Source organism: Buteo buteo, chromosome 11 (genome assembly GCF_964188355.1).
Source record: "Buteo buteo chromosome 11, bButBut1.hap1.1, whole genome shotgun sequence".
NCBI classification, from domain to species: Eukaryota; Metazoa; Chordata; class Aves; order Accipitriformes; family Accipitridae; genus Buteo; species Buteo buteo.
Genome location: NC_134181.1, coordinates 31,722,619 through 31,748,889, shown reverse-complemented (window position 1 = coordinate 31,748,889; position 26,271 = coordinate 31,722,619). Strand labels below are relative to the sequence as shown.

General features: G+C 44.2%; 1 protein-coding gene across 2 annotated transcripts; it reads left to right on the top strand.

The window, feature by feature from the left end:
• Positions 1 to 24,626, top strand: CCDC92 (coiled-coil domain containing 92). 2 transcript variants are annotated; one of them, XM_075039610.1, is made up of 5 exons: positions 1 to 157; positions 4,276 to 4,377; positions 21,191 to 21,337; positions 21,719 to 21,760; positions 23,167 to 24,626. In XM_075039610.1, exons 3-5 carry the CDS (start codon positions 21,208 to 21,210, stop codon positions 23,940 to 23,942), a joined length of 948 nt encoding a protein of 315 aa, XP_074895711.1. In that variant the 5' UTR covers positions 1 to 157; positions 4,276 to 4,377; positions 21,191 to 21,207; the 3' UTR covers positions 23,943 to 24,626. The 2 variants fall into 2 exon arrangements, with proteins under 2 accessions (XP_074895711.1, XP_074895712.1); XM_075039611.1 differs by lacking the exons at positions 1 to 157; positions 4,276 to 4,377 and adding an exon at positions 5,934 to 5,975.
• The last annotated feature ends 1,645 nt before the right edge of the window (positions 24,627 to 26,271 follow it).

Here is a 26,271-nt window from a genome sequence, read left to right as displayed (position 1 = left end):
TTGGCCTTTTTCCTTTGGGGACTGATTGTCTAAGTTTAGCTGCCTAGTTGAAGAGGTTTTTTGAAAGCTGTTCTGGGCCTTAATCACACCCTTTCTGATTGAAATGAGAACCCTTACTCCCCAGGTTCCTGGGAAAGGCCCATGATGTCATTTAAAGGTGGGAAGTGCTTTTGCCCTTGTTTGTACAATCACAGAATTCTGGCTAACTGCCATCTCATGAATTAAAGCTGAAAATAATGGATTTTCTAAGAGTCTGGTTGGTAAAGTGGAGATAAGGGAGCTGAGTAAGGGGCTGATGCCTTCTCCCAGCCAGCAATTGTAGCAATGTTTTACGTTCACGGAATAGGTCAATTCACTTGCACATTTAATAGATGAGGTAAGGGCAGCTTGCACTAAATGAGCTTTCTGGGCAATGTATGATATCAGGGATGCAAAATCCTGTCTGCCCACTGCTGCAGGGAGCTGCCTGCATGCACTTCCAGAGCAAGGCCTGGCAGATCAATTTGCAGATAATGCTTTCTTTTACTAAAAACAAACGCTGATGCTCCTGAGCATCCCGCTATAAAGCAAATGACCGCTAAGGCAATGCAGGCCAATGTGCCACCTTTGGGATATGGCTGACTACGCTCTGCTCAGCACTGTTTCATTAGCGGTAAGCTACGCCGCAGCAGAGTTGCAAGAAGGATCTCTGTGTCGTACCCCCCTCCATGCACAGAGACGTGTGTGCAGCTCACAGCAGCGTGCTCCCACCTTCTGCTCCTCCAACCCCAGACGTCAGGCTGGATTAGGCATCTCCTGGATCCTGACCCGCTTTCTCCAGTTCTGCTCCTCAATAGATGTCTGAGCCTCAGTTTCAGCACTTGTCATCAGATGTTACTTGTTCTGCAGCAGGAGGCTTCCTCTTGTACCAGGAACCCCACTGGCGTAAGTGTTGTGCAAACAAAGGAAAAACAATAACTGAAACCAGTCTCTGCCTTAAGGAGCTGACAGCATCTCCCTTATTTCTCCCAGCTTCTGTAAATAAATCCTTGGTAATTTTGCTGTTTTTCAGAGGATGATAAAAGGACCTGTCGTCACTCCCTAACACTGACTTTTCCTGCCATTCACTAAGCTTTCCCCTCCCTCTCCCATGCAGGGAGAAGTTTGTTAAAAATTAGATCTCATCTGATGACTGCTAATTATCTTAGAGGCTGTTGGTAAGATGCAGTGAAGGGACCACAGACAGCACTCAAGAACAGCCCTGCGGGAGGAATGCTGGCTTGGCCAGTGTCACTGAGCAGAATTAGGCCTCGAGTATTTTAACTGATGTTTCTCCAAAAGGATGTCCGATAGCAAAGGTACTAAATAATGATTAGTATAGAAGTCTCTCTGTATACATACACACTTACGTACATTTGGTTCTGATTTTTAAAATCTTCCCTTTTGGAATGGGGAGGGATCACATCACCCTTCAGATATTAACATTTTGGTTGAATTTCATCCTGGCTGTTGTTCCCCAATCTGCATCAAGTTCTGGGAAAGACTGCACAATAACTTGCCCTTGTCCTACCCCCAGCACACCTCTGCGGAGAGCAGAGGACTTGCACAACCACCTGTGGGCTGCCTGCTTGCAAGGAGAGACGGCCACTCCAGCACAGCCTCGGCCACTCCAGCACAGCCTCCTTCCCGATGGGGTGAATGTGAAGCTAATCCCAGATTCTTATCTCAGCCACACTGATCTAATTAATAGTAACTCTTTTAGCTTTGTAGGGTGGAGGGTGTCTGGATTTAGATCTGCATTACCGGAAACAAAATGTGGCCAGCTGTGCATGTTGATGTTACAGATGCACGGCAAAGAGAAAAAACTTCTGTGTGCAGCAACACAAGAGAGGTGATAAAACTTTTCTGCTTCCAGCTCTGCAGCCTGCTGCTCTTTCCTGTGCCTGTAATCTGTGCTCTTCAAAAAACAAGGCAAGCAAAAGAAAAGGAGAGAGAGGCACCTTAAAAGCAAAAAGCCAGCAAGAGTGAGAAGATGCCCTGCCTCTGATGTCCTGGAAATTCTCTGTCCCTGCTCCTAGTACAGCCTGGAGAGCAAACCCAAGACCACAGAAAGCACAGGGTAGGAGGCAGATCATCCGAGACAGACACAGGACAGGATCGGCCTTGCCCTAACCTCTCCCTAATATCTTCCTCCACTCATCTCCCATTAACAAATTAGCATGGGCCTTTTAAAGTACGAATGGCCCCTCCACCAAGTACACACCAATTTCCACTCATCCTCTTACCTGGTCCCTCTCTCTGTTCCCAGACAGCACAGAAAGGAGGAGAAGAGCCCAGAGCTGGCGCTGGCAGGCAGATGCTGCTGCTGCTGCCGCTGTCGGTGCTGCTGGGAGCCCTCCTTCCTCCACAGGCATTACATTGTCTGCCCAGGCTTTGCAGCCACTTGATTTATTTCTACATATAAACTTCGGAGATGCTTCATGCAAGCAACGTGGCATATTTCCAATGCAGCCAAGCCAGCCCGCAGAGGGCATGCAGGGCTACGTGACAGGGGATCAGAGCAATTTTTCAGCTGGTCCTGAGACAGACTGGCCAACCTGCAACTCTGCTTAGCAACAAGGTCCTGGCAATCCGTGCAGATTGCATCCCGTCAAATCCAGGCAAATCCACCCATGCAAGGAGTTCCCTGCTCTGCAGAGCTTGACCATATGGCTGAAGAATAAGCTATGAAGGGACAGAGGTCTTTGAACTGAAGTTCAGGACTCTGAGGTCCTCAGAACTGGACTCTGCTTGCTGGATTTTCTGCCCCATCCTGTCAAAGCATGGCAGTCAGGAAGTCTGTATTTTAACTCAGTTTCCCCATGGATTTTCTGTCTGACCCTGGGGTGGTTGCTTGCTTAGAGCCAGGCTTTGAAAGGATGCCTGCAGTTTTCACAGAAAGCTGTAACTGCATGAGGCACTGATAATTACAGTAGAGGTACAACCCACAGGTATCATAGGGCTTTAAGGACTGCTGCACATTGTATCGTAGCTTTTTGTGATCTCTGATTTTGGTGGAGCATAAACAATGTGAGATTTTACTGTAAGATGCTTGTATCTCAGAGCCCTGCATTTGCACTTTGATGGACTGGGGATTTGAATTTCTGGAGAAAAACCCTTGGCCATCTCCAAAGCTCAGGAGTTGTGATCGGGACCAGAGCTTCCTCCAGCCCAACTCTCTGCAAAGAGGAGTCACCGAGCTATAATTAACTGTATTACACAGCACTCTCCTTTTCAGGATTTTTAAAGAGCTTTGCAGATATTAATGACACATAATTACCATGCTCGCAGCACCCTGCAAGACAAAGATATTCCCATTTTGAACATGAAGAAACTGGGGCAGCTCAGTGGGCCGCTCACCTGGCGAGGGGCAGCAGATACTGCTGCTGAAACAGAGCAGCCTTTTAAAAGATGACAAATTGGGGTGATGTTTGCAGGCTGAAACTTCACAGAACTGAAAACTTCAGAAAAAACAGGGGGACATGGAAAAAATGCTTAGGGACTATTTCAATGAATGTATTTTCATCCCTTGGTTTCCAACACGTTTCCCTTACGTGGGGTACAGGGGTATGTTTCTGTTCTATGAATGTCACATCTTAAGGCCCGTTAATAAAAAGCACTTTCTTTCCAGCAACACAGCTAGGGGTTTTTCCTTCATCTGTGTTAGGTTATTAGGGATCCATATTGAATTTAACATCCTTCTGTCCTTCCTGCCAGGATGATTCAAATGGCAAATGCATTTCTCTTTTGGCACAGGTCCTAACTGAATCAGCTTCTCAGACTAGTTCATCACCTAACGGGTTCCTAAATTAAAAGTCTATGTTTTATATAAAAAGCTGGATGGATCTGAGATAAAATGGAAGGAAAAGCATGAACAGGAGAGGGCTTGTTCTCTGGGTCTATGTCTGCCTGACATCGCAAACGGGCACTCGAGTTCAGCCTCACTTTGCGCAGCTGCTGCACAGAGATGCCTCGAAGGAGGGATTTGGGGGGGGTCGGGGGGGGGGGGGGCAGGAGCCACCAGCTGTGTCCCAGGCTGGGGACGTGCCCTGGGGACACTGCTCACACCCACCCCATGCTGGTGGGACACAGCAACCTGCTCCTTCCCACTGCTCCAATACACTTAAATCTCCTCCTGTACCAGTCTTTTCACTTCTAACCGCCCATTTAAAACTGGTCTTCTTTGGGCTTAGCTTTGACTTTGGGTTTAGCTTTGACTAAGAACTAATAAGCTTGCTTAAAAATATTTCCCTCCAGGCTATGTTGCGCTTCATTTTCCCCGCCTTTAGGAGCCGCAAAGTGCAAAGCATCTGTAGGTCAGTCCTCAGTTTCCTCAGACACACCGGACTCACATTGAAGGTACGTAGATCCGCCAGCTTGCAGCTTAACGCTGAATTTGATTTTGGTGAAGGTGTGAAATAGTTATCTATGTTGTGTATAGTACTTCTCTTTCCTTAGAAAATTATCATCTCTAACTTTTAGAAACTTTAATCAGCCTTTTCTGTTGGCTGCTTTAAAAAAAAGTTTCTGTCTTCATTTTGAAGACCCTTATGAAGTATTTTCTTTCCATTACAAACACAGAAAAGACACTGTGTGCAAACTGCACGCAAGATAAATCTTCTTAGGCTGTTCCTGCGTGTGCCACTCACAGCGGCAATGTGCTGGTCGTGGGCAACGCCCCGATTGCCCTCACCTTTCTGTACTCATTAATTGTGGGGGAATTTCTGTGCGTGCCTGCCAGTGCACACACTGTTCGTCTGAACTTGTGTGCATCTGCCAGAAATATAATCACATGCCGGTGAATGTGCCATGTGGCATCATCTTCCACGTGGTTTTATGCAGAAAATACAGATGCACAAAGAATATCCAACCACGTACGGCTGCACATCCAGGACCTACCCAGCTGGTGTGCAGTTTGAGGTCACATGCATATATTCATGCAGAAAAGACACTGCAGAGCCAAGGTGCGTGTGCAGAAATGGATAGACTGCAGAAATTCCACCCCTAGCAGCTTGCTCCGCTGGGGCCGTGCTGCTGCTGCGCTCGTTTCAGAGGGCTTGCAGGGAAATTCACGCCCCTGTGGCCAGGAACCGTCTGGGCACAGGGAGGCGTGTGCCGACGTATTGCCAATAGCACAAAAACTCCCCCTGCTCCAGGCTCCCTCCTTTTTCTTCTGTGCATCCGCACACGGACACTGTCACGGCCCTCTGGAGCACGCACAACTTCTGGTCACAGACACGCTCCCAGCAGCTTCCCCGCCCTTCCTTCACACGGACACACACGTGTGTGTGTGTGCACGCAGACCGCTTCGCATGCACGCGTGCACCTACGTGCATGCACTGCTCCAAACACGCGCACACGCACACCCCTCCGTGCACCTCTCCACGCACGCATGGGCACGCGCGACGTTCCCGTGCTGCTGCCGCACGTGCGTCCACCTGCACGCACCGCTCCCCCGCACAACACGCGCGTGCACGCAGGCACGCACGCGCTCGCTCCTCCCCGCACGTGCATGCGCACACCTGCGCGCGCGCCGCCAGGTGAGCGCAGGCGCCCTCCGCTCCCGAGCGCGCGGGGCGGGCGGGCGCACGCGTCCCCGTTCCCTCCCTCCCCCCCCCCCGCCTCCCGTGGGCGGGGATAAGGCCGCGGCCGATGACAGCGCTGACCCCCCCGGTTGCCATAGCGACGGGCCGGGCTGCCGCAGCCGCACCTGCGCCTGCGCCGCCGCCCCCGGTCGTCCCCCCCCCCCCCCCCCACACACACACCCGGCGGCCGGTAAGTGCCGGCCCCGCGGGGCCCCCCTCGGCTCCTTCGGGCTGGTGGTGAGGGGCGATGAGCGCCGGCAGCGTCTGACCGGGCTGCGTGCCGCCGGCAGCGAGGGGTGGGCGGTCCGGTGCGCCCGTGGGGGCCTGCGGCGGGAGGGAGCCGCCTCGGCACCGCCGCGGAGGGCTGAGCAGGTGAGGGGCCGGGGAGAGGCGGCGGCCCCGGGCCGGCTGAGGGGGCGGCGGGGGGCGAGGGCGTTACGGCACGCTGTCCCTTCCCCCCCGGGCCAGCTGAGGGGGGCATCGCGATCCCCCCGGGGCTGGGCGTGGGGCGGGTTAGCGGCACCGCCGCTCCGTGAGGGGGTGAGGCCTTTCCCCCCACACACACGCACCTACCGGCTGTCTCCTGCGCGGCCCCGGGCCCGCCGGGGAGACCCTCCCCGCCCGCCGCGGCATTGTGAGGGGGTCGGGTCCTGTCATCCCCCCCGCCCCCTGCCCCGAAGGCGGCGGGCAGGGGTGTCGGGGCACCCCGCTGGCCCCTCTCTCGTTAGGAGGGGTGGTCGCGGTCCTGGAAAAGCAGAGCCTCGGGGGAGAAAGGTCTCCTGCCCACCGCTGCGGCGGTGGGGCGAGGGCAGCCCGCCTGGGCCGTGAAGAGCAGAGCTGGGTGTGTGGGATGGGCCGCTCCTGCAGCCGTCTGCCTGGCCGAGGGTGTGTTGGCGCTGGACCAACGTGCCTCCTTATCTCTCCTAAGAGCGTAAAAGGCCCTTTTTCTGGTCACTAGAGCAGCAGAGGAGAAAAGGGGTTGTCCTGCAGCTCACTTTACCCCTTATCTTTCCATTTCTGCTGGCTCGAGGGTAAGGATGCTTCTTTCATTTCTGGTTGGGAATGTATCCTAGCTCAGGAGAGAGCAGTCCGCCCATTCACATTCTTCCCCAGCATCCGTCTGCACAATTCGGATAGGCTTCAGGGGAGCTGCTGACTCCCACCCACACCCACTGGGGCAGGTTTTACCTCCCATCCTCTTTCATCCTTCACAGTCTCCTTTTGTATGGTATGTTTTCACTTTAGAAAGCGACAACAGTGTCATTTTCATGAGTAACACGGGTCCTGGAAAGAGAAGGTGGATGGATGGCGTACATTTTGGAGTGGGTAGGGAGTAATCCTCATTTGAGACGAGGAGAATTTTTCCTTCTGAGGAGAATGCCTGTCGCTTGTGGATATGGCAGCAAAGAAGTGCAGGGCGTCCTCAGACATGCAGATTCTTCCAGCCGCATAGATGCTGTTTCCCTATGCAGGACGTGGGGTGGGACAGCAGGGAGGAAGGAGGGGCCCTTCCCACCATGGACAGTGGTATGCATTTGAATTTGCCTTATTAAATTGTGTAAAGCTGTGACAGTGAAGGTAAATAAAAACGCAGAAGCTGAGGCAGCCCTGAGGGTGGAATTGTCCATTTTGATCTGCATTGCAGGTACATAAGAAGCATCCAGGGTACTTGTTGGCTTTGCCTAGATGGTAAGATGCTTAAGCTTAAAAAGCGTTATTGATGCTTTTGCAATATAAATTATGCTCCTTAATGTAAAAAAAAAAAAAAAAAAAACACCACCAACCAAATGGATGTGACTGTAAATACAGTGCCTTTTTCATATAACTTGCTCATTAGTGAATGTAGTTCTGGAATGCTTTACTATGAACCTCTGGGAGACAGACATTTATGCTCTTAAACTGCACATTGCTTTTTGATTTGACTATTTAAAGCAAGTGCTTTATAAGCAGATAATGGCAGACTTGTAATATTGTTAATTTTTCAAGCTTTTGGTTGTACAGAGGTTCCAGCAGTCATTTTTAGTGAAACAACAAAGATCAGGAGGTCATAACAGAGGAAAGTATCCGTTGCTTAAGTAGAAAAAAGAATATTGGCCACACTGACACATCACAACTTGTTTTCATCCTATTACCATACTTCTGCTTAGTATATCTGTAAAGTTTCCTTGACCATCTGCTTAGGAAAGACAAAGGTCTTATGACCAATCCAAATGGTGTATGTAGTTTTCAGTCCAGTAGTTGTTGCAAACTCTAAAACAGCAATCTTGTTTCATTCCTTAAAGTTGCTTCCTTTACTTCAGATTTCAGATATAATTGCATACTTTCAGGGCTTTAAAATGATTTTTTTTTCCTAATGCATTTTGTCATTGGAGCAACAAAAATCAAACTTTTCCTCTGTGTGCCTTAATTCAAGAGGCTGTAGGTATTAAGGACAATATATTTGCTCATGCAGATCTACTATGTTAGTCAATCCTTTAACAGCAGTAGGCAGAAGAAAAACTCCCCAGTGCTATTATTCCAGAATGTGGACCATAATGTAACCTAAAATATTTCTTGAACATTATAAAACAGTGTAATAGAGGGAATACAGTTGCAATGAACTAGGTTTACTTTTGCTACTGTGTTAGACTCTTATTTCCAGGTGTCTCATTACTTTTCTATGGCTTAAAAAAATGGTGCTTTAAAGTAGCAAAACATTGAAGGATTGCTTTTATATCCTCAGGATTCATAATGTATTGCAATACTTGTGTAAACGGAATACTATTATGTAATTCATCTTTTTACTCAAGTTCATGTTTAACCTCATTTTTCATAGTAAAGTTTAAAAAATGTAACAAATTGTAGTTTACTTTGTACAGAGAAGAGACATCATCTTTCTGAAACAGTTTCTAATGCTTAAGAATTTTTTTGCTGACGAGTGACAATTTCTGTGTATATTTGTGTATCTGTATATGTATGTGTCTGTTAGTAACTAACAGTGGTGGGTTTTGATGAGCAGTGATTTACTGAAAAATCAGCATGTCAGATAACTTGATGCTTTAGGCGAAATCATTAAGTGTGTTCTGACTAGGCAGGGGGATAGCTCTTCCTACTGCTGGTTTAAAAAGCAAAACCACAGATGAAGGAAGGAAAGAGCTAAGGATTTTGGTGTAGAAAAAAGATAGTTGCATGAAAGGTCTCTGGTTTGGCTTTCTGCAGCCTCTTTCATGTCCACTGCAGCACACAATAAAACATTGTGAGTAGCTGTAAAACGTTGAAAAGCATAGGTGTAAGTCTGTGTGCCTTATTGCTGCTTCCATGCTGTTGTTATTGATACAAATATGCTGCAATAAGCTAATATTGTGTAACCATAACCCATATTGTCAGAGCAGTCTCTGGCAGAGCCTGTCCTGTCCCAGGGAACAATGGTACTGAGTGCCTAGAGCCGAGGTGGAGTTGAGGTGGGGAGGGTGCCCTTTGTTCAGGCAGAAATCTTATCGCTAGAGCTCCGGTTTCCTTTGCATCTGCAGCATACCGAAACAAACTCTCTGCTCCTTTCTTGCACACTAGTCTAATGCAACATCTGGAAAAGCAAATGAAGATAACGAGTTGTGCGTTTAATAGAGCCATGTTGCCCAGTTGCTACCTGCTGCACCTCACCACCAGTTCCTTCACTTACTTGCCAAGACCTGGCATCCTTTATGTATCTGGCCATAGTATCTTCAATGAACTTGTGCCTGGCTAGTCTCTGTGCTCGTTTTTCAGTGATATCAAAATTGTTTTCGTCTAAACAAGGATCTCCAGCAGTCTGGTAATGGGTGTTAGTATTTCCATGTGATCAGTGAATATGTCTAATAATGTTTTAAGGTTATCTACCAGCTCATTTCTCCTGGCGATGTTAAAGAGCATGGTACTATAAATGGGAGTGATACATTTATTTACTACTAGAAGTTAGAGGCATGACAAAATATTGTGAAAAACAGTGTCCTTGGAGTGTATCAGAACTTCTGCAAACTGTTGTTTGGGTTTAAATAATCCTTGAAAAAAAGCCTTTTATTTGGATCGCTCTTTCTTTCCTGCTATTGAGGGGGATGTTTGCTCTCATTTCACTCCTAGAAAACCTTTGGTTTGTATTTAATATGTTAAAATACGTTGCTGCTTGTTGGTCTTAATTATTTGGTGAGAGACAGGATTTAAGATCAATGTTATTTAAAAACCTTGCTTGACTGAAAACTGTAAAATTACATGGCTTCTCCCTAAACAGAATGATAGCTGCCTCTAGAAAGGCTGAAAGTATGCCAGGGAACAGTAGCTCCTTGTAATCTGAGTCAGTGCTCAGAGGGAGGGCACAAAAGGTGCAACAAATCGCATCTCTGTGGAGCAGAGGTGTCGAGCTTAGGAAGTGTCCGTCTGTGTGGAAAAAATCGTGTGAATGATGTCATTAGGGGCAGGTTTCCTTTGTAATAAAAGTGTGTGTGCTTGTTTGCTTTCTATTCCTCATGAAAGCTTGATTTAAGCTGTGTACAGTTTTATTGTCTCAGTTTGAGATAACTGGGTTATGTAAGCAAGAGTATAAAGCACCTCTGTCTGAAATCTTTGTTTTGGCATCCTATTTACTTAAAAAAAAACCCAACCAAACAAACAAACAAAAAACACACAAAACACCAAACAAACAAAAACACCACACACAAAAAAAAAAAAACTAAAAAAAAAATCTTATACTTGCTTAAGAAAGGACTTAGACATAGGTCATCACCACCACTAGATTTTCTTCATCAGCAGTTCTCAAAACCTTTACTTTAGCAAAGTGGAGACCAATTTTTGTATGTTTGATCATAGTTGCTGTTCCAAAATAATAAAATCAATGGCTTATGAAACAGCATCACAGAATGCATTAGAGAAAAGCATACTCCTTAGCCTGTTAAACTTGCCTGAAAAATAGTTGTGCTATTCTGTAGAGCTGCTGTTACAATAGCTGTTCTCTGTAAATGGATCTCTCCTAGGAGGACAGATTTATTTAGCTTGCTGTAAGGCTTCAGTGCCTTTTGATGTGTTTCACAAATACTCCAGGTAAACTGAAAATCATAATTTCTGCAGTTCTTGCAGTAGAAACTCAAGCTCAGCTGAGTGCCTGGAGCTGGTGCTGCTGCAGGAAGCAGTTCTGCCTGTACCACCCCCTTGCCCTGGTTACAGATTTATATATTTATTTTCATTTCTTTTTTTCCACCTTCCCCAACAGCTGCACAGGTGACTCCAGTGTTGTATGGCGAACCCATCACCTGAAAAATAGCTGGTGGAAAAACGGGGTTTGTTTTTCAGCTGGACCAATTCCCTGACCTGGTTCACGGAATGACCAGGAAGGTGATTTCAGAGTGTTTCAGAAATGCGACAGTAAATTCTTGCTCAGTATATGCAACTGGAATGGGTGAGACAAAGTCACGGCTAGGGTGGATAACTAAATAGTTGCATGTCTGTGTGGTGGCAGGTTATTTTCCTGTTATGGGGGAAAACTGCCCAACAAAATTGCTAATGTGAATCCAGCATAGTAATTTTTTTGGTTTGTTTCAGGCAGCCTTCAGAAGTGGCAAATTTTTAAAAATGACACAAATACATTTTCTTTGAGTTCTTGTGCGATTCACATGTTATTGATCATAGAGAATAAAATTAAAAGAGGACATGAAGTGTTCATACATGAATATTTTATATCTAAAAAAACCCTTGACTTTTCATAGTATAGTATTATTTCTAAGCATGAATTTGAAGTTATACTTAACATATCATTGTACAAAAACGTCCCACAGCCCACCTTACTAGCTTAAGTTCTGATCCAGCTTTTACCGAAGCTGGAGAACTTTATGACTTTGAAACAAATAGAATCAGGCTCGGGTTTATGTGTAACATTGATATTGTGTTAGTCTGGGGGAATTGAATATTAATTTTTTTGTCATTCCCCTTCTGACGAGAAATTGGCTTTACTTAGACTAACATGCATCTTTGCAATATTGTAACTGACTGGTTGTGATTGGGGTGCGATCTGTGTTCTGTAGCTTTGATGGAAGTTGTATTAAAATAACAAACCGTTTTATCCTCAGAATGAAGGGGTGAATAAAATAGGAGCGTGTGCTAGAAAGCAGACGAGAACCAACCTGTTCCTCTAAATTATGATGTAGACTTACTCATGAGGGCTTTTATTGTCACTTTATAAAAATTACATGGACTTATGATTGTTAAAGGGGTTCTTTTGAAGTAATTGGTGTTGTCTAGATGATACCTTCTTTGTTTTCCTAAAGTGAATTATGCCCAAATTAGGTCATTTTCAGTGTTTCCTGCCAGAGTAAGCTATTTCTTCTTGACAGTTGTACAGCCATACCATTGGATACCCTTGTATTGGTCAGAATAATTGTATCTGTATAAAATGCCACTGCAGGACCATTTGATTTGATTCTCTAATAGTCTCTGTCATGGTAGTGATCTTAACATCTGATTACTTTTAGTCTGCTTCCATTGTGACAGCTCTGGGGTTGGGTGGTCTCAAGGACAAAGAAAACTCCACGTGAATTATTCCTGTCAGTCCTTGTGACTTCAGGTAGATAGTCGGGCGTGTAAGCGGTCAGCAATTTCTGTGCAAAGTACCAGCTTGTTCATTTAGAGCATCTAGAAGAATTAAATCATTGCTACCAGGAGTGTGTCCACTTAATTATTCTTCCTGCTGCCATACCAATCACTGTAGGAGTAACAAAAAACTATTTTCTTAGTAAAACAGTAAAACCTGTGCTTCCTCAGGAACATTGCAGAGGTTAACTGGAACGAGTCTGCAGAATCTCTGATCAGAAAATGAAGGGGAAGCCAGGCAGAGAAACAACTGTGTAAAATAGCATCGAAAAGCAGTAGAAATAGAAAAGGAGCTGAGAAAGCAAAATCATATCCTTCCTCAGGGAGGAGAGTGGCACATTTCCTTTTTTCCCTCAGTTGTCTCCAGGAGAGAACTACTAATTTTGCTTGGCTTAAAACACACAAAATAGAAGAATATGAAAACAAGTTATTGGGACAGTAATTGCATGTAAGTATTGTTATGCTTTAACACAGAAGGCAGAGGAAGAGGGGGATAGAGTTGTGGCTGTAAGATGTACTCCATGCTGATAAGGGAGCACTGAAGAAGGGGAAGGACCTTCACAAGGTGGTTGTGCAGGCCTAGCATATAGTCTGAAGAGCATGAGTTCCAGAAATATTGAGCCTAGTTAAAGTGGTTCAGTCTAATGCACAGGTGAATGAGGGGCAAGCATAAATCTGAAATTGTGTGATAGGCTATTACTAAACTGTATTGTTGCTGGGTCTACATTAGTAGAAGTATAATGGTATCAGGTTGCGGGGTGGGGAGACTTAAACGTCCATGCAGAGAGATAGCAAAGCCCTCGAGTTGGCTGTGGAGACTGCAGGGTTTCCTTTATTGTGTCCTTTGAAATAAGCTGAACAAACACTTTGGGAATGGCATATGTCTCTAGAGATGGAGAGCTGATCTAAGCAAAGAACAGCTAAGTGTCTGTCAGATGGGCATTTTATCATTGGAGCTACATTATTTAGAAACGTTTGGTCAGTTCAGTGACAGTCTTTAAAATGGGGACTGGCTAAGACTTTGAAGGTTCTTAGGAGAAAACTCCTGTGTCTTTAATTAGTTCTTGAAATTGTATTTTGTACAGCATACAAAAAGCATTTTGGCAGCTTTTGTCACGTTTTGAGGGGGCACTGGCTAGACACCAGTTGAGAGGAAAATGCCTGCCTGCCCCATACATGTTTCAAGAAGATTTGGATATGTGTTGGCAGGGATCTAAAGCAGCTTCTCAGGTGATAGTCACCCCATCAATGTAAAAGGAGATTATTCTATTTTGTTTAGTGGATACCAAACAGGAATGAAAATGTTAAATAACTACGGTTGTTTGGGCTTCATTCCAGCAGCTTCTTTTGGACTGTGTCTAAAGTCATAGATTAGCATCTCCCTCCTCTTGCAACAGGGTATAGAGATGCTCTGATTTAGTGCAAAGGTACCTAATACACAGCCAGATGCTCGCTGCTTTGAAATATTTTGAACTCTGTCCAAATACTTAAGATCAGAAAAGGCCTGGAGCCTGCACATCATCTGCAAGGCAAGATTTGGCTGTTTAAAATGTTAGCAATTGTTCACGGTGAGCATGTGATGAGGTGCATTTTGGAAGCTCTTGTTAAATATTATTCATTTTCAATTTAAGATTTATTTATTTTTGTTCCCTTTTTAAGGGAACATGCACTTGTATAAGAGATGGAGCAGTTCCTTTTTAAGATGGGCTTACCAAAATGTTAATTTAAGTTACCTTCTCCACTTTACTGGAAAATGAGGGCTTAGGTAGGTGCAGCAAGGATTAAAGTGTTGCACTTAATGTTCCCAAGGGAATGCTGTTAAATTCATTCCATTTGTTCCTCCTAGACTATATTCAAGAGAAATCATGAATCCATTGTTCGGAGGACTTGAGGCTCAGTCTTTGAGCCTATCTAGAAACATTTTGTGATGGTGGTGATCCTGAGAAATGAGAAATTTTGCATGTTTTGAGGGTTGAATGCAGCATACCATCCAGATAAAGCTTGTGTAACTGTGACAGGTTGGACACTGTTGGTGTTTAGCATGAGTCTTACTGTGAAAGAGGAGGTGTGTTACCATTGCAGTGTTGGAACACTGCAATGCCCCTTTTAATGTTTTATCATCCTTATCAAATGACATATGCATGCCTAGTGGGAGTTTGCCCAGCTCTGCATTGCACAATTCCTTTTGTATAAGAACATAGCAAACTCTTTTTTTTAAAGTTGCTTTGGAGACAAGGAGAAAGGGGGGAAAACCATAGTGACATAACTGTTCTGTGGTGTATGCAGTTACAGCTTTCTTGCCAGCATTGGCTTAATTTATCTGATGAAATCCAGCCAGAGACTGGTTGCTTTGAGAGCTGTCCCACCAATTTCCATGGTGAGAGAGTGAAGAGTGCTCATCTGGGCTACTAAGGGCTCAGCTGACTTCTGCATTTTGCTATTTCTCTTGTGCTTCTTGATCGTAGCCTTATTCTTGGCTGCGCATTCTTTCTTATTTCAGAGAGCAGGAGATGAAATCAGGTTAGTGCAATCCCAGAACTGCTTTATAGGATTTCCTCTTTGAAACCCCAATGGGAGAAGTACCTGAATAGATATTTTTTTTCTTTAGACTGACCCCTCTCAAGACCATGTTTTGTATAAGATCTCAGCTGCCCATGAGAGTTGATGTGGTTTGTGGCTCAGTGCTATGCACCAAGAAACAGCAGGTTAAGAATTGTTAAGGAACTTGGGGTAGCTGTAAATGCCACTAACCAAACTCCCTGGAACGAAGTCAAAGCATCTGCATAGGGAAGTGGTAGGAAAATGTTCACTGACTTGTATTAAAAGAAACTATTAATTATTTTTAATGTATTTATTTCTTTTTCATTACATCTTCCGAGTCTATTCCTATTTAAAAAAAACTTTCTGACTGCATGGGTCAGTAGGTCTCACTTGCATCATATCCTATGAGCTGCTGACAAATTTGAGGCTAACATAATAAAATGTTTTATGCAATCATAGTAGCTTTCACTAATGGTATACTTGAGAATGCAGAGTTAAAGGGGTGCTGTTAATTTATAATAGCTTTTTCCAAGTTTCAATGCATGGTTTAACTTTGTGACAGTTGTCGATGGTTTTGGCTTTAAAAATTAGTTTATATTTTTTGCATGGTGTCCTTTGACCTTTACATGACTATAAATAAATAATTACTAAATTACTATATAAATTACTATATAAATACTAAATTACTATAAATAAACAAGGAAGTTGATTAGTTGTAAAATGCTATGAAATGTACAAAATATGCAAACTGACTGTAAGTGGGGAAAATGAAATAAAAACCTTCAGTGTTTTAATAATCCAATTATTCAAAGAAAACTATTTGTATGAAATGACTTTTCAGTCGTAAATCAGCATATTTTCATGCTGCTACTTCTTTAAACAAAACGAAACAAACACCGCCACCCCACAAAACACTGTTTTCAGCCAGTATGCTTTAAATTGAAATACATTATTTGGGTGGGCTTTTTCAGAGCATAATCACACTAAATCATAACAATTTGGACAACAAATAGCACAAGTAATGTCCCTTCTCGCTCTGTCCTGCGGAAGCATTGTGGATGTGAGCATCCAGGAGGGTCACAGCCAGGATGTCTACTTCTCTCTCAGGTTCTGTCCCTTTACAAAATATGTAATGTGGTGTTGCCAGGCTTTTTAGGGTAATCTTTATTCAGGTGTCTGAAGATACTTCTCTTGTCTGATGCAAAAGCAGAACAATCGCCAGAGCAATTCTGCGATGTCATGCTGAGAGGGTTTTTCCCTCCTTTTAACCCCGTTTCTGATCTTCAGAAATGGCCTGTTTGGTAAGCTTGCCCAATGACAAATTAATTGGCTAGGTTGTTGGCCTAACTTACTGTATATTCTATCCATATTTTCTAACTTTTTGTGTCCAATTCAGTTATATTAGCTCTAGGGGCATAAAACAATTTGATAGTATTCTAGAAAGAGAAATATTTTCTCTTTATCTGGCTTCTGCTTTGGCAGTTTGGCCAGCTTTTTAGTTAGGCACTGGCTTAAAAAGTTCCTACAGGGAAAAATATTGCTGAACTTAAAACTGGGTGAAATGCAGGTGATTTCAGCTGGGATAGAGTTCATTTTCTTTCTAGTAGCTGGTATAGTGTTATGTTTTGGATTCAGTATGAGAAGAATGTTGATAACACACTGATGTTTGCAGTTGTTGCTAAGGAGTGTTTACACCAAGTCAAGGATTCTTCACCTTCTCATGCCCAGCCAGCAAGAAGGCTGGAGGGGCACAAGAGGTTGGGAGGGGACACAGCCAGGGCAGCTGACCCAAACTGGCCAAAGGGATATTCTATATCATGTGACATCATGTCCACTATATAAACTGGGGGGAATCGCTGCTCGGGAACTAACTGGGCATCGGTCAGCGAGTGGTGAGCAATTGCATTGTGCATCACTTGTTTTGTGTATTCCAATCCTTTTTATTATTATTATTATTATTATCATTATTAGTTTCTTCCTTTCTGTTCTATTAAGCTGTTCTTATCTCAACCCACGAGTTTTACTTTTTTTTTCTGATTCTCTCCCCCATCCCACTGGGTGCGGGGGGGAGTGAGTGAGCAGCTGCGTGGTGCTTAGTTGCTGGCTGGAGTTGAACCACGACGTGGGGTATCTGAGAGCTCTTCAGACTGCAGATGTGAGTTCTTTCTCTTCCCTCATAAGGAAATTTCTATTGCACAAATAAGTTTGGCTGCAAAAGCAATCAAAAATATTTTTAATATTGTGCTAATGAGCTTTGTTGACAGATAATGCATATTCAGTTGAAATCAATTTAATCCAAAGCTCAGACTTGAATAATATTAGGTCTAATTTTGTGTTTTAAGATTTGGTGTAAAATAGGTACAAAGCAACTAGTGCCTTGGAATATATTGTTGTTAATACTAATTTCTGCAATTCTAAGCAGATTTCATAGCAAAAGCATCTCTGTATAGTGACTGTCTATGCAAGGCACTTTCCCCTTTCCTTGGTTTTACGGTAGATGGTTTTGGCTGTTTCCCAGAACACACGTGCACAGATTGCACGCTGTTTGTATGTGCTCTCTAAAAAGATATGACTGGGCGGGGTAGACTGGGTTTGAACTGAAGCTGCTGCCCATAAATTCTGTGGAAGTTGTGAATTTACCACCGTGGCCTTCCCTTTCCCTTGAAGGAAAGGAGGGAGGATGGGCAGGCAACCAGGCTGCAGTGAGGAAGAAAAGCACAGGAAGGTTGCAGAAGGCTTGTGGGAAAGTCGGCCCTCTGAGGAGAGAAACTACTTAGTGCAGAGAGGCTGCAGCTTAAATTCATAGTGGATTGATTTAATTGCTCTCACTGATTAATTTACCGGTGCTGCAGGGAAGATGATGCTTTTGTGCTGGTAATTTTTATTTTCTTCCTAGGCCTATAAAACTAGCCTGCCTCTGATTATTATTTTGTTTTCTTCAGAGTAGGTAATTCTAGTGTGATCTTTAAGATGCAAGAGATCAAGGTGAAAAAACAATTGAGGAGATGAATAGTGACAGCCTTGTTCTGCTTTTTCCAACATCTAGAAAACAGTTTTTAAAAAACGCATTTATTTGCAAGGACTGAGTTGTAAACACTGTTGCTGGTGATGAAGTCATCTTCTGTTCAGATTATAGTTACAGGTGTAAAGCCACTGTTAGTAACCATTGTGATAGTAAAGGCTTTGGGATACTATGTGTAGGCTATTCTTTCACCTCGTGCTGTCAGTGCTTAGAGTTTCTTTTGAAAAATAGATTTCTTGATTAAAAATCCCTTCTGAGCCTTGGTGTACCGTGCAGTCTGAGCTCCAGCTATGGTGTGGGCGTGGACTCTTGCAGGTTTTTTTCTGCTCTCGTATTCAGTCAGTAAGAGTATCATGGTCACTTAAGAAATTGGATGATTGATTAAAGCTTCTGTCTGTCTGAAGTTAGCTTTGCAAACAAGATGATGTCACTTTGAAAATGTAACACAGCTAAAATGATCACTAATGTTTAAAAGTAATGGTGCCCCACAGTAGTTGCTGTGGACTGTGTAGTCCATCCTCAAACAGTCCTCTGACGCTGTGGGCAGTGAGGGGGTACCAGTGTAGCAGTAATGGAGTGTCCCAGTGCGCCCACTGCCAGTATGTGGAAAGCAGTGATGACTCAGATGAGCCACTCTTCAGAAGTCGTAGAGCCAGAGCCTGTATGCGCAACTCGGTTTATTTCTTATTTAGCCAACGCAGAAACCTCTTTTTAGAGTGTTTTTGGTCCATAATTTTCACTTGTTTGCTAATGGTGGAGACTGCAAGATGACCCGTTCCACTCAACAAAGCACAAGTTGGCACCATCACCCTCATTCTTCTTGAGCACTGAATTTAATCTTTGATCTCTGTTATAAAGTAACCAAGAGCTCTGTTTTGCCTCTTGCACAACAGTGGATTCCTTGAAAGTCGTTTATGCTTTCACTTTATTTTTTTTTTTTTACAATCAAATGTATGCTTCTGTAAGGATAAGTGAGTTGATGATGATGTCAGTTAAGGTGACACATGAAATCAGGAAGGCTCTGGGTGTGTGATTTCTGCCCGCCCTCCCTGGTGCTTTAGTGCTTTACCAAGGTGCAGGAGCACTGAGTCTGGTTTTTTAGAGGGAGTAAAAAGTATAACATTAAATGCAGGGCTATGTTATGTTTAGGAACAACAAAAGTGTGTTACTTTCTCTGAGTGTATGCTCTACCAATTTTAAACTTGTAGAATCAAATTGTTGTCATAAACCTACATACCAAAAAGACCCCAATGGAAAACACTTGACATGGCAAGACGAACCTATTAAGATGCCTGTGAGGCAGCGGGACAGAATTAAGGTCTGTCTTAAGCACAACATGTGGTTCCCCAGTTACAGACCGGTTGTAATGTCATTGCAGATGGTTGTCCAGGCAACGGGAGTCCTGATTCTTTACTTATCTTTGTAACCTAAATACTGTAATTGTTTTTACAAAACCACACAGATAACTGAATTTAGCCTTTCGTGCTGTAATGACAAAGCTAATGCTCCTTGGCATCAGCAGTGTTTAACCCGGCATCGTAACAACTTTATCAGTCTCCTGCCTCCTTGGCAGCGGGAGAGGGCTGCTGTGGCTCCCAGCCCTGACAGGCCAGATCACTGGCTGTGCACAGGCAGTGCGTGGAGGCACTTGACAAACCTTTCCTCCTCGCTCCTCGTGGTAGGACAGGGGCTGCGACAGTTCCCTGGGCTGCTCTGTCCCCCAGAAAGTATTTCTCCCACTGTGGCTTGTGTCATTCCCACCTGGTATGTGCTACTGCCTGTCACTCTGGTGTCCCCATGAGCCTGGCTCTCTAGAATTTGTCTGTGCACCTATTCTTGTGCTGTCATTGTGCTCCTGAGCTGCCTGAGAAGGCTGGCTTACCAGAGTTTTCAGAAAGCTCCCCAAGGATGACAGCTTTCTTGCTAAAGAAATTTAAAGTGTAGTAATGTGGAGTTATTAAGGACATGTTTCTGGAAAGTTCTGCTCATGTAGACCCAGCAGCCTCTATAAACCAGCTGTAGGCTGAGCAGCACCATGCACCTTGTAGCAGCATGGCACGCTCTGTTTATGCAGAGCAGGGTAATGATCACACAGTGAAATTCAGGATCTAAAAGTATACCTGAGAGATTTTTGTGCTTTGAAGCAGCAGGAGGATTGCATACTGTCGTCGTTGCTTTTTCTCATTAGTATACTTATTTTAGAGTTGAAATTTCACTGGGAAACAGGGCAATAAACAAAATCCTGTCATGACAGACTTGGTGACTAGACATCACTAGGGACCTGGTAACTCCTGCTTCTGCTTCTCTGGATGTTCCTCCAGGTACGCCTTTAAATGTCACGGAAGAGAGCCCCAGGGCACAGTGTGTGCTTCTCCACAGGAAGCATCTGGCTGTGCCTGGTTTTGAGGAGCTATTTTTACCTCTCGATCAGGGAATTCATTTGGGAGTCTGTATCTCCAGCTCTACCAGACAGATGTTTCTCAGCAGTTTGGCCTGTGGGTATACGTAAAAGCATTGCTGCCTTATCGGGAGCAGCAATAACACTGGCAGTGCAGGGCTCTTCAATAATACCTCTCCAGCATCATACAGTTAACCATTTCTGTCTCTGAGTCTGAGCACTGCTGTAGTCAAGGCCTAGTTTTATAAGGCTGTTCTGCAAGGAAAACCTAGTGGTGTAATAGCTTTCCGGGTACTCATAACCTGAACAAGAAAAATCTGTTTGTTTTCTCTTTAAATGAAACATTGTCCTTGTCAACTGTCTTGTTCCATGTCATCGGGGCCCGTGCAAGATGCCAGTCTCCAGTGCCATGGGGCCTGCACCAGGAACAGGATCCTGCGCTAGCACAGCTGAGGAAATGCAACAGCAGCCAGAGCTTCCTCCTGTGCAGGTCCCAGTGAGCACATCTTGGCTAAGGTGGCCCGTAGCAACCGCATCCGTGACAGTACCACCGGGCCTAGCTGTGTGCTACACCCCCTCATTCCCATTTCTCTTAGAGATGGTGTGTTTTAGTGCTTTCTTCCTTGTTCTTGTCCAGGGTTGTTACTAATTCCTGTATCCCTGGAGGTAAGTAAGTGGAAAACCCCCAACTAGACAGAGGGACATACTAGCCCATTTCTCAGAACTCCACTTTTATCTTCTAACAGGATTAGTGACTTAGTCTGTCTGAAGTTAATCCTTTCTATGTGTTAACTCCAAACAAATGCATTCCTTATGCTGCTCTGGCCTAGAGTATAATTAAGCTTTCTATGAACTTGGAGCACTTCTAGTTGAAATAGTCATGAAATGGAAAAACCTTTTGTGGCATTTGCTTGATTGCATATCAGTTCATTAATAGCAGAATTCAGCTATTCCTGCTAATCCTGGCTGTAGAGTGAGGATCTTGGGATGTGCAAGATCACTCGCTGTTTCAATTCTACATCTGTTTACTGACAGGGTAACTGCATGTCAGAATGGCAACTTCAAACCTGGAGAATCAGCTACAGAGTGCCCAGAAGAATCTGTTGTTTCTCCAGCGAGAACATGCCAACACATTGAAAGGCCTGCATGCCGAGATTCGACGCCTGCAGCAGCACTGCACAGGTAGCTGGGAGAGGATGCCGATGCTGACTCAATGCTTAATTCTTCCCTCAGGAATGGAGTAACTGCTTCTTACTACTTTAGCAGTGAAACCTCAGCAACAAAGTCCACCACCACCTTATATTTAGGGTGATCAGCATGTATCTTGAGGCACAACTGTGTGGTCATTAAGCAAGGATTTTTTTATTTAAAAAAAAAAAAAACCCTGGTAGTTACAGTTGGTTTACAGATTTGATAATTTGCAGTGGATCTATTATTGCTTCAGGTGGGGAGGGAAGAGTAAGTTTTATTTTTATTGAAGTATGCCATTGTAAGCATGCTCACCAGGTGGTGTATGGGGTAGATGATGATGATCTAACAAAAATAAACAACTTTTTTCCTCAGATTTAACCTATGAGCTGACTGTAAAGAGTTCAGACTTGTCAGGTAAGGAATACATAGCATTTTTCTTTTAATGGTCATGTTAAACTTCCTCATCTTTTTCAATGTTTGTATTTTCTCCATTACAAGTAGGTGAGAATACTTAGCCCTTGGGATGTTGACTGTATAAATTCTAAAGGTATAAGAGTAGTTTTCTACTTTCCAGACTTACTGTTATTTATGAAGTAAATTCACAAGTTCTCTACCAAGGTCACACAGGGAATTTTTGAAAGAGCCAGGAACAGAGTGTAGAACCGCTGACTCCTCTCTCTTGCTGGACAGTCAGTTCCCTGCATGCTATATGGGAGCATGGGGCAGGAGAGTGAGCCTATGATTAAAACTTAGCTGATACTGTAATTGCACCACAAAGCTTTTATTTTTTTATATATATATATATATATATACACACACACATGTGCACGCGCACACACACACACTCTATGTATTGTGGATAAGAAGGAACACGGGCAAATTTAGCAAAGCAGCTGAGCAGCTTTGCATGTGCTCAACATTATTTCTTGATATTGCAATGTTGCTCAGATGCTTCTCATCACAGGATTTTCAGAGTAGGTGATGTATCAGTGATGCCACTGAGCTGATGCTGTGCCAAGCTCAGACACTGCCCAGTGTGGAGGGGACAACATCTAATGCTTCATAGTCAATAGCCCTGCGACACAGGGTGCTTGTTAGTGGAGATGTTCAGGCTGCTGGTCTCTGCTAAACAGTTGGGAAGCCGTCCGGCTCTAATAACCAGGGGAAGAGTGACAAAATTGCCCCACAGGCCCTATGGCGTGAGGGCAGGGGTGCTGAGATGGGTCAGCCCGCCTGTTCCTGATGGCATGTCCTCAGCGGTGCAAGAACCCCTAGTGTTACAGGGTGATGTGAAGAGAAGGCAGCCAGGCTGGGACACCTAATCCCCACAGAGACTTCTGCAGCAGCAAAGCCTTAGTGACAAGGTGCACCTCTGCCTTAGAGTCACAGGCTTCAGCTGCTCATGGAGGGGTGAAGCTAAAGCCTGAGCATGTCTTCCTGGTGAGCTGTGACAGCAGCTCTGTCACTCTTACCAGCCAGTCTGGCATTTGCAGTGGGAAAAGCTGCTCTTAATAAGCAGAGGATTTGCAAAATGGCTCCAGTTTTGAGCACAGTTTCTGTAATCTTTGTTCCCCAGAATATGTGAAAGGTCTCTACTTAGTATCAACACTATTAAACCATGTGAGTGGCACTAGCTCCTGATCATTTCCTTAAAAGCTGTCTTAGTCCTTCTGAAGATGAAGTAATTTTAAGAGCATTAGCTGAAGTTAGTCTTTGGGATTTCTGTCACGGCTTTGGGATGGCAAAAGGAACCCTATTGCACTATTTTATTTATTGGCTATTGTTAACTTGAAACACTTCTGCTTTTCCTATTCTTCTAGGAAATGGTATTTCAAGAAGTGATGAACTCAAAAGAAAGTGTGAAGATCTTGAAGCTCAGCTGAAAGTCAAAGAGGCTGAAAATAATGAATTATTGAAAGAACTTGAGCAAAAGAATGCGATGATAATGGTGCTGGAAAACACTATTAAAGAAAGAGAAAAGAAGTATTTGGAAGAGTTGAAAATGAAAAGCCATAAGCTCAATATGTTGTCAAGTGAACTAGAGCAGAGAGCGAGCACTATTGCTTACTTAACTTCTCAGCTGCATGCAACTAAGAAGAAGCTGATGAGTTCAAGTGGGACTTCGGAGGGGACCCCTTCTGGCAGTCCTGTGTTGTCCAACTATAAGCCGTCCCCTCCCAAAGATAAACTGCCGGAGACTCCACGGCGCAGAATGAAGAAGAGTCTGTCGACACCGCTCAACCCCGAGTTTGAAGAGGCCTACAGAATAGGGTCGGATAGCCGGAAGCTGCTGTTAAGAGAGCCCGTGGATGCCATGCCTGATCCCACTCCATTTCTGTTGGCCAGGGAAACGGCAGAAGTACATCTTATTAAGGAGAGGCCGTTAGTTATTCCACCTATTGCTTCAGATCGTGCATCCGGTGAATCGCACAGCCCAGCCCGAGAGAAGTCGCACAAGGCACACATTGGGGTGGCGCATCGCATCCACCATGTCGCGCCATCCCAGCCTCAGCCAGAGGTTGAAACGCTGGCAGTGGATCAGGTCCATGGAAGCAAAGCGGTCAGAAAGCACTCAGGGACAGACAGAACTGTTTGAGTAAAATCACTGAAATGCTCTACTCTGTTGCTGTTTATGCACTGTGATCCTGTAGGATAAATAGCACCTGCAGTAAAGTTTCTTTTGATGCCCCCTGCATGCCAAACTTCTTCCAGATACATCATTGATAGATTATGCTCCTCTAATGAAACCTAATAGGACTGTGTTCATATGGCAAGGTATATAACTACTAAATGCTGTGGCCAAATCAGGGGTACCTGACTGCTTGCTTCTGAGCACTGCTCCATTTATTGTAACTACACGTGTGGACAAAGGCACAGGCTGCAGGCTGTGTTATTAATCAATATTAGTGAAAACAAACTTAACTATAAACCTGCAGCAGTATGTACTGGCTGTTTGTTAACATTTGAACTATCAGTGGTTCTTTTGTCTTCACTGTGTATGATGTAAGCACTTCATACACTAACCTCCATGACAAAGCCTTTCTCACAGTAGCATTGACAATAGTGCAGATGTATGTACACTTTAAAATGAACTAAGGACATCTTTTCCTCCACATAGCACATGCTCTCGATTGCAAATTGTGCTCATAGTTTCCTGAGAGTCCCAGCAAGTATTACTTGATTAATCCTAAATCCTTTGGTTTGTGGCTTTGTTTAAGTAAAAACTGGGGGGGAGGGAATAAAGCACTCTTAAAGGGTTAATGATCCTCATAGAAAGAGTATAAACACTGGGTTGGTTGGGGGGGGGGGGGGGGGGTGCTTTTTTTTTTTTTTAAATTGAATGGCTCCATCACACCTGTTTGTTACACTAGTCAGTACACTGCACTTGTAGCACCTTCCATACTGGCTCAGAGCAACTTTTCCAGGGAGAAAATGTAACTGGCTATCCAATATGGAAATGGTTCTTTATGCTCTAACCTGCACTTTTTTGTAAAGGGATTATTTTTGTTTCCTGAAAACCTTAGTCTTGTTCTGGGCATTGTCAGACAGTGCTGGCTTCTGCCTGCTTAGAAACCTGAGCTGTCCCTCTAAAATGTGTGTATTATTTAGTTTAAATTTAAGTGATGTAACCAATTCATACAGGAGGAGAACCTGGCATCCTTGATTTTTATCCTTGTGGATTGGGATGGACTTGCCTTGCACTTGCCCTGATTCCCCTACTCCTTTCTAGTAAGCAACAGGTAGACCCAACAGCTGTTAGACTACTCGATTATCTTTTAAATTTATTTTTTTTTCCTAGGAAAGAAAGGCATACTGCGAGCTGTGAGCGTATGTAATTTTGGGAAAGGAGCACAAATTTGACCATTTTTCTTAAATTCTGATTAGCACCTCCAGCTCACCTCTGCTTCACTCTTGTCTGCAGCCTCTGAGTAGGACCAGCAAGAAACAATGGCTCCCAAATGCTGCTAAGCTTATGATGTGCCTTCAAAAACTTGGAACGCATACTCTCTGTGAAAGCTGATGAAGGATCCCTGCCTGCCCTCTTTCCTTCCCCTTGTCAGCTGTAGTCTGCCCCTCTTAAGCTTTTTCTGCAGCTGTGTGTTGGTGTGCGTCTCCCACTGGAGCCTTGGATCGCTATCTGTCAGCTTCCCCCACAAAGGCACTGGCAGGATGACAAAAGCTGTTCTCCCTAACTGTGGTACTGCTAAATTTCCCGTGCAGCATGACAACTTACAGCAGGGTTGTTCCAAGTCAGAGAGGGTTTGAACACCCAGTAGCCTGAGGCCTCTTGTGCCTGCGCACCCTCACGACTCGGTCACTTGCTGTTGTGAAGCCCAAGAGACATTCTTCAGTGTTACGCCTTGCTAGTTGTGTGGGTAGGTAGGATTTCTTACGTGAATGGTGGGGAGGGATAGGGAACAGCTGTGTTCCTGGAAAATGGTTGGTTAAAGAAAGTTTGTTATTCTGTGGTTTACTATTTTTAAATGTATTGCATTAACCAGCAGCGGGTTTGGGTTTTTTTGGTGGTTGTTGCCATATTTTTATGGCAATCTACTGTATGACTGATCTACCCTGCCACTTGTTCAAGGATGATGGAAGGCACCACTTCTAAGCACAGCAGAAGTGATGCTTTGGGCAATTAAAAACATTTCTTACAACCATACAGGCAAACCTCAGTCTTTGTGTGTGCGAGACTAACTTATTACCTCTTTCGTATACATAGACCAGCTTGGAGCCTCTCTAAAAGGAAATACAAATTATGAAAAACACTTTCCTCTTCAAATGTGTTTATTGATGACAGTACTAGCTTGGTTATATCATACTATTTAAAGTCAGGTGTGCCTAAGTGAACACTGCCCCAGCTGTGGTGCTGAATTTCTGCCTAGTTTGACTTTTCCCCCCCCCCCAAGGGTTGCTAACTCCAG

Bases quoted from the DNA above. Each gene is read 5' to 3' on its own strand.
- CCDC92 (XM_075039610.1), top strand. From the start codon at position 21,208: ATGGCAACTTCAAACCTGGAGAATCAGCTACAGAGTGCCCAGAAGAAT. The intron at 21,338-21,718 runs GTAGCTGGGAGA...TTTTTTCCTCAG, and splicing joins CCTGCAGCAGCACTGCACAG to ATTTAACCTATGAGCTGACT. The intron at 21,761-23,166 runs GTAAGGAATACA...CTATTCTTCTAG, and splicing joins AAAGAGTTCAGACTTGTCAG to GAAATGGTATTTCAAGAAGT.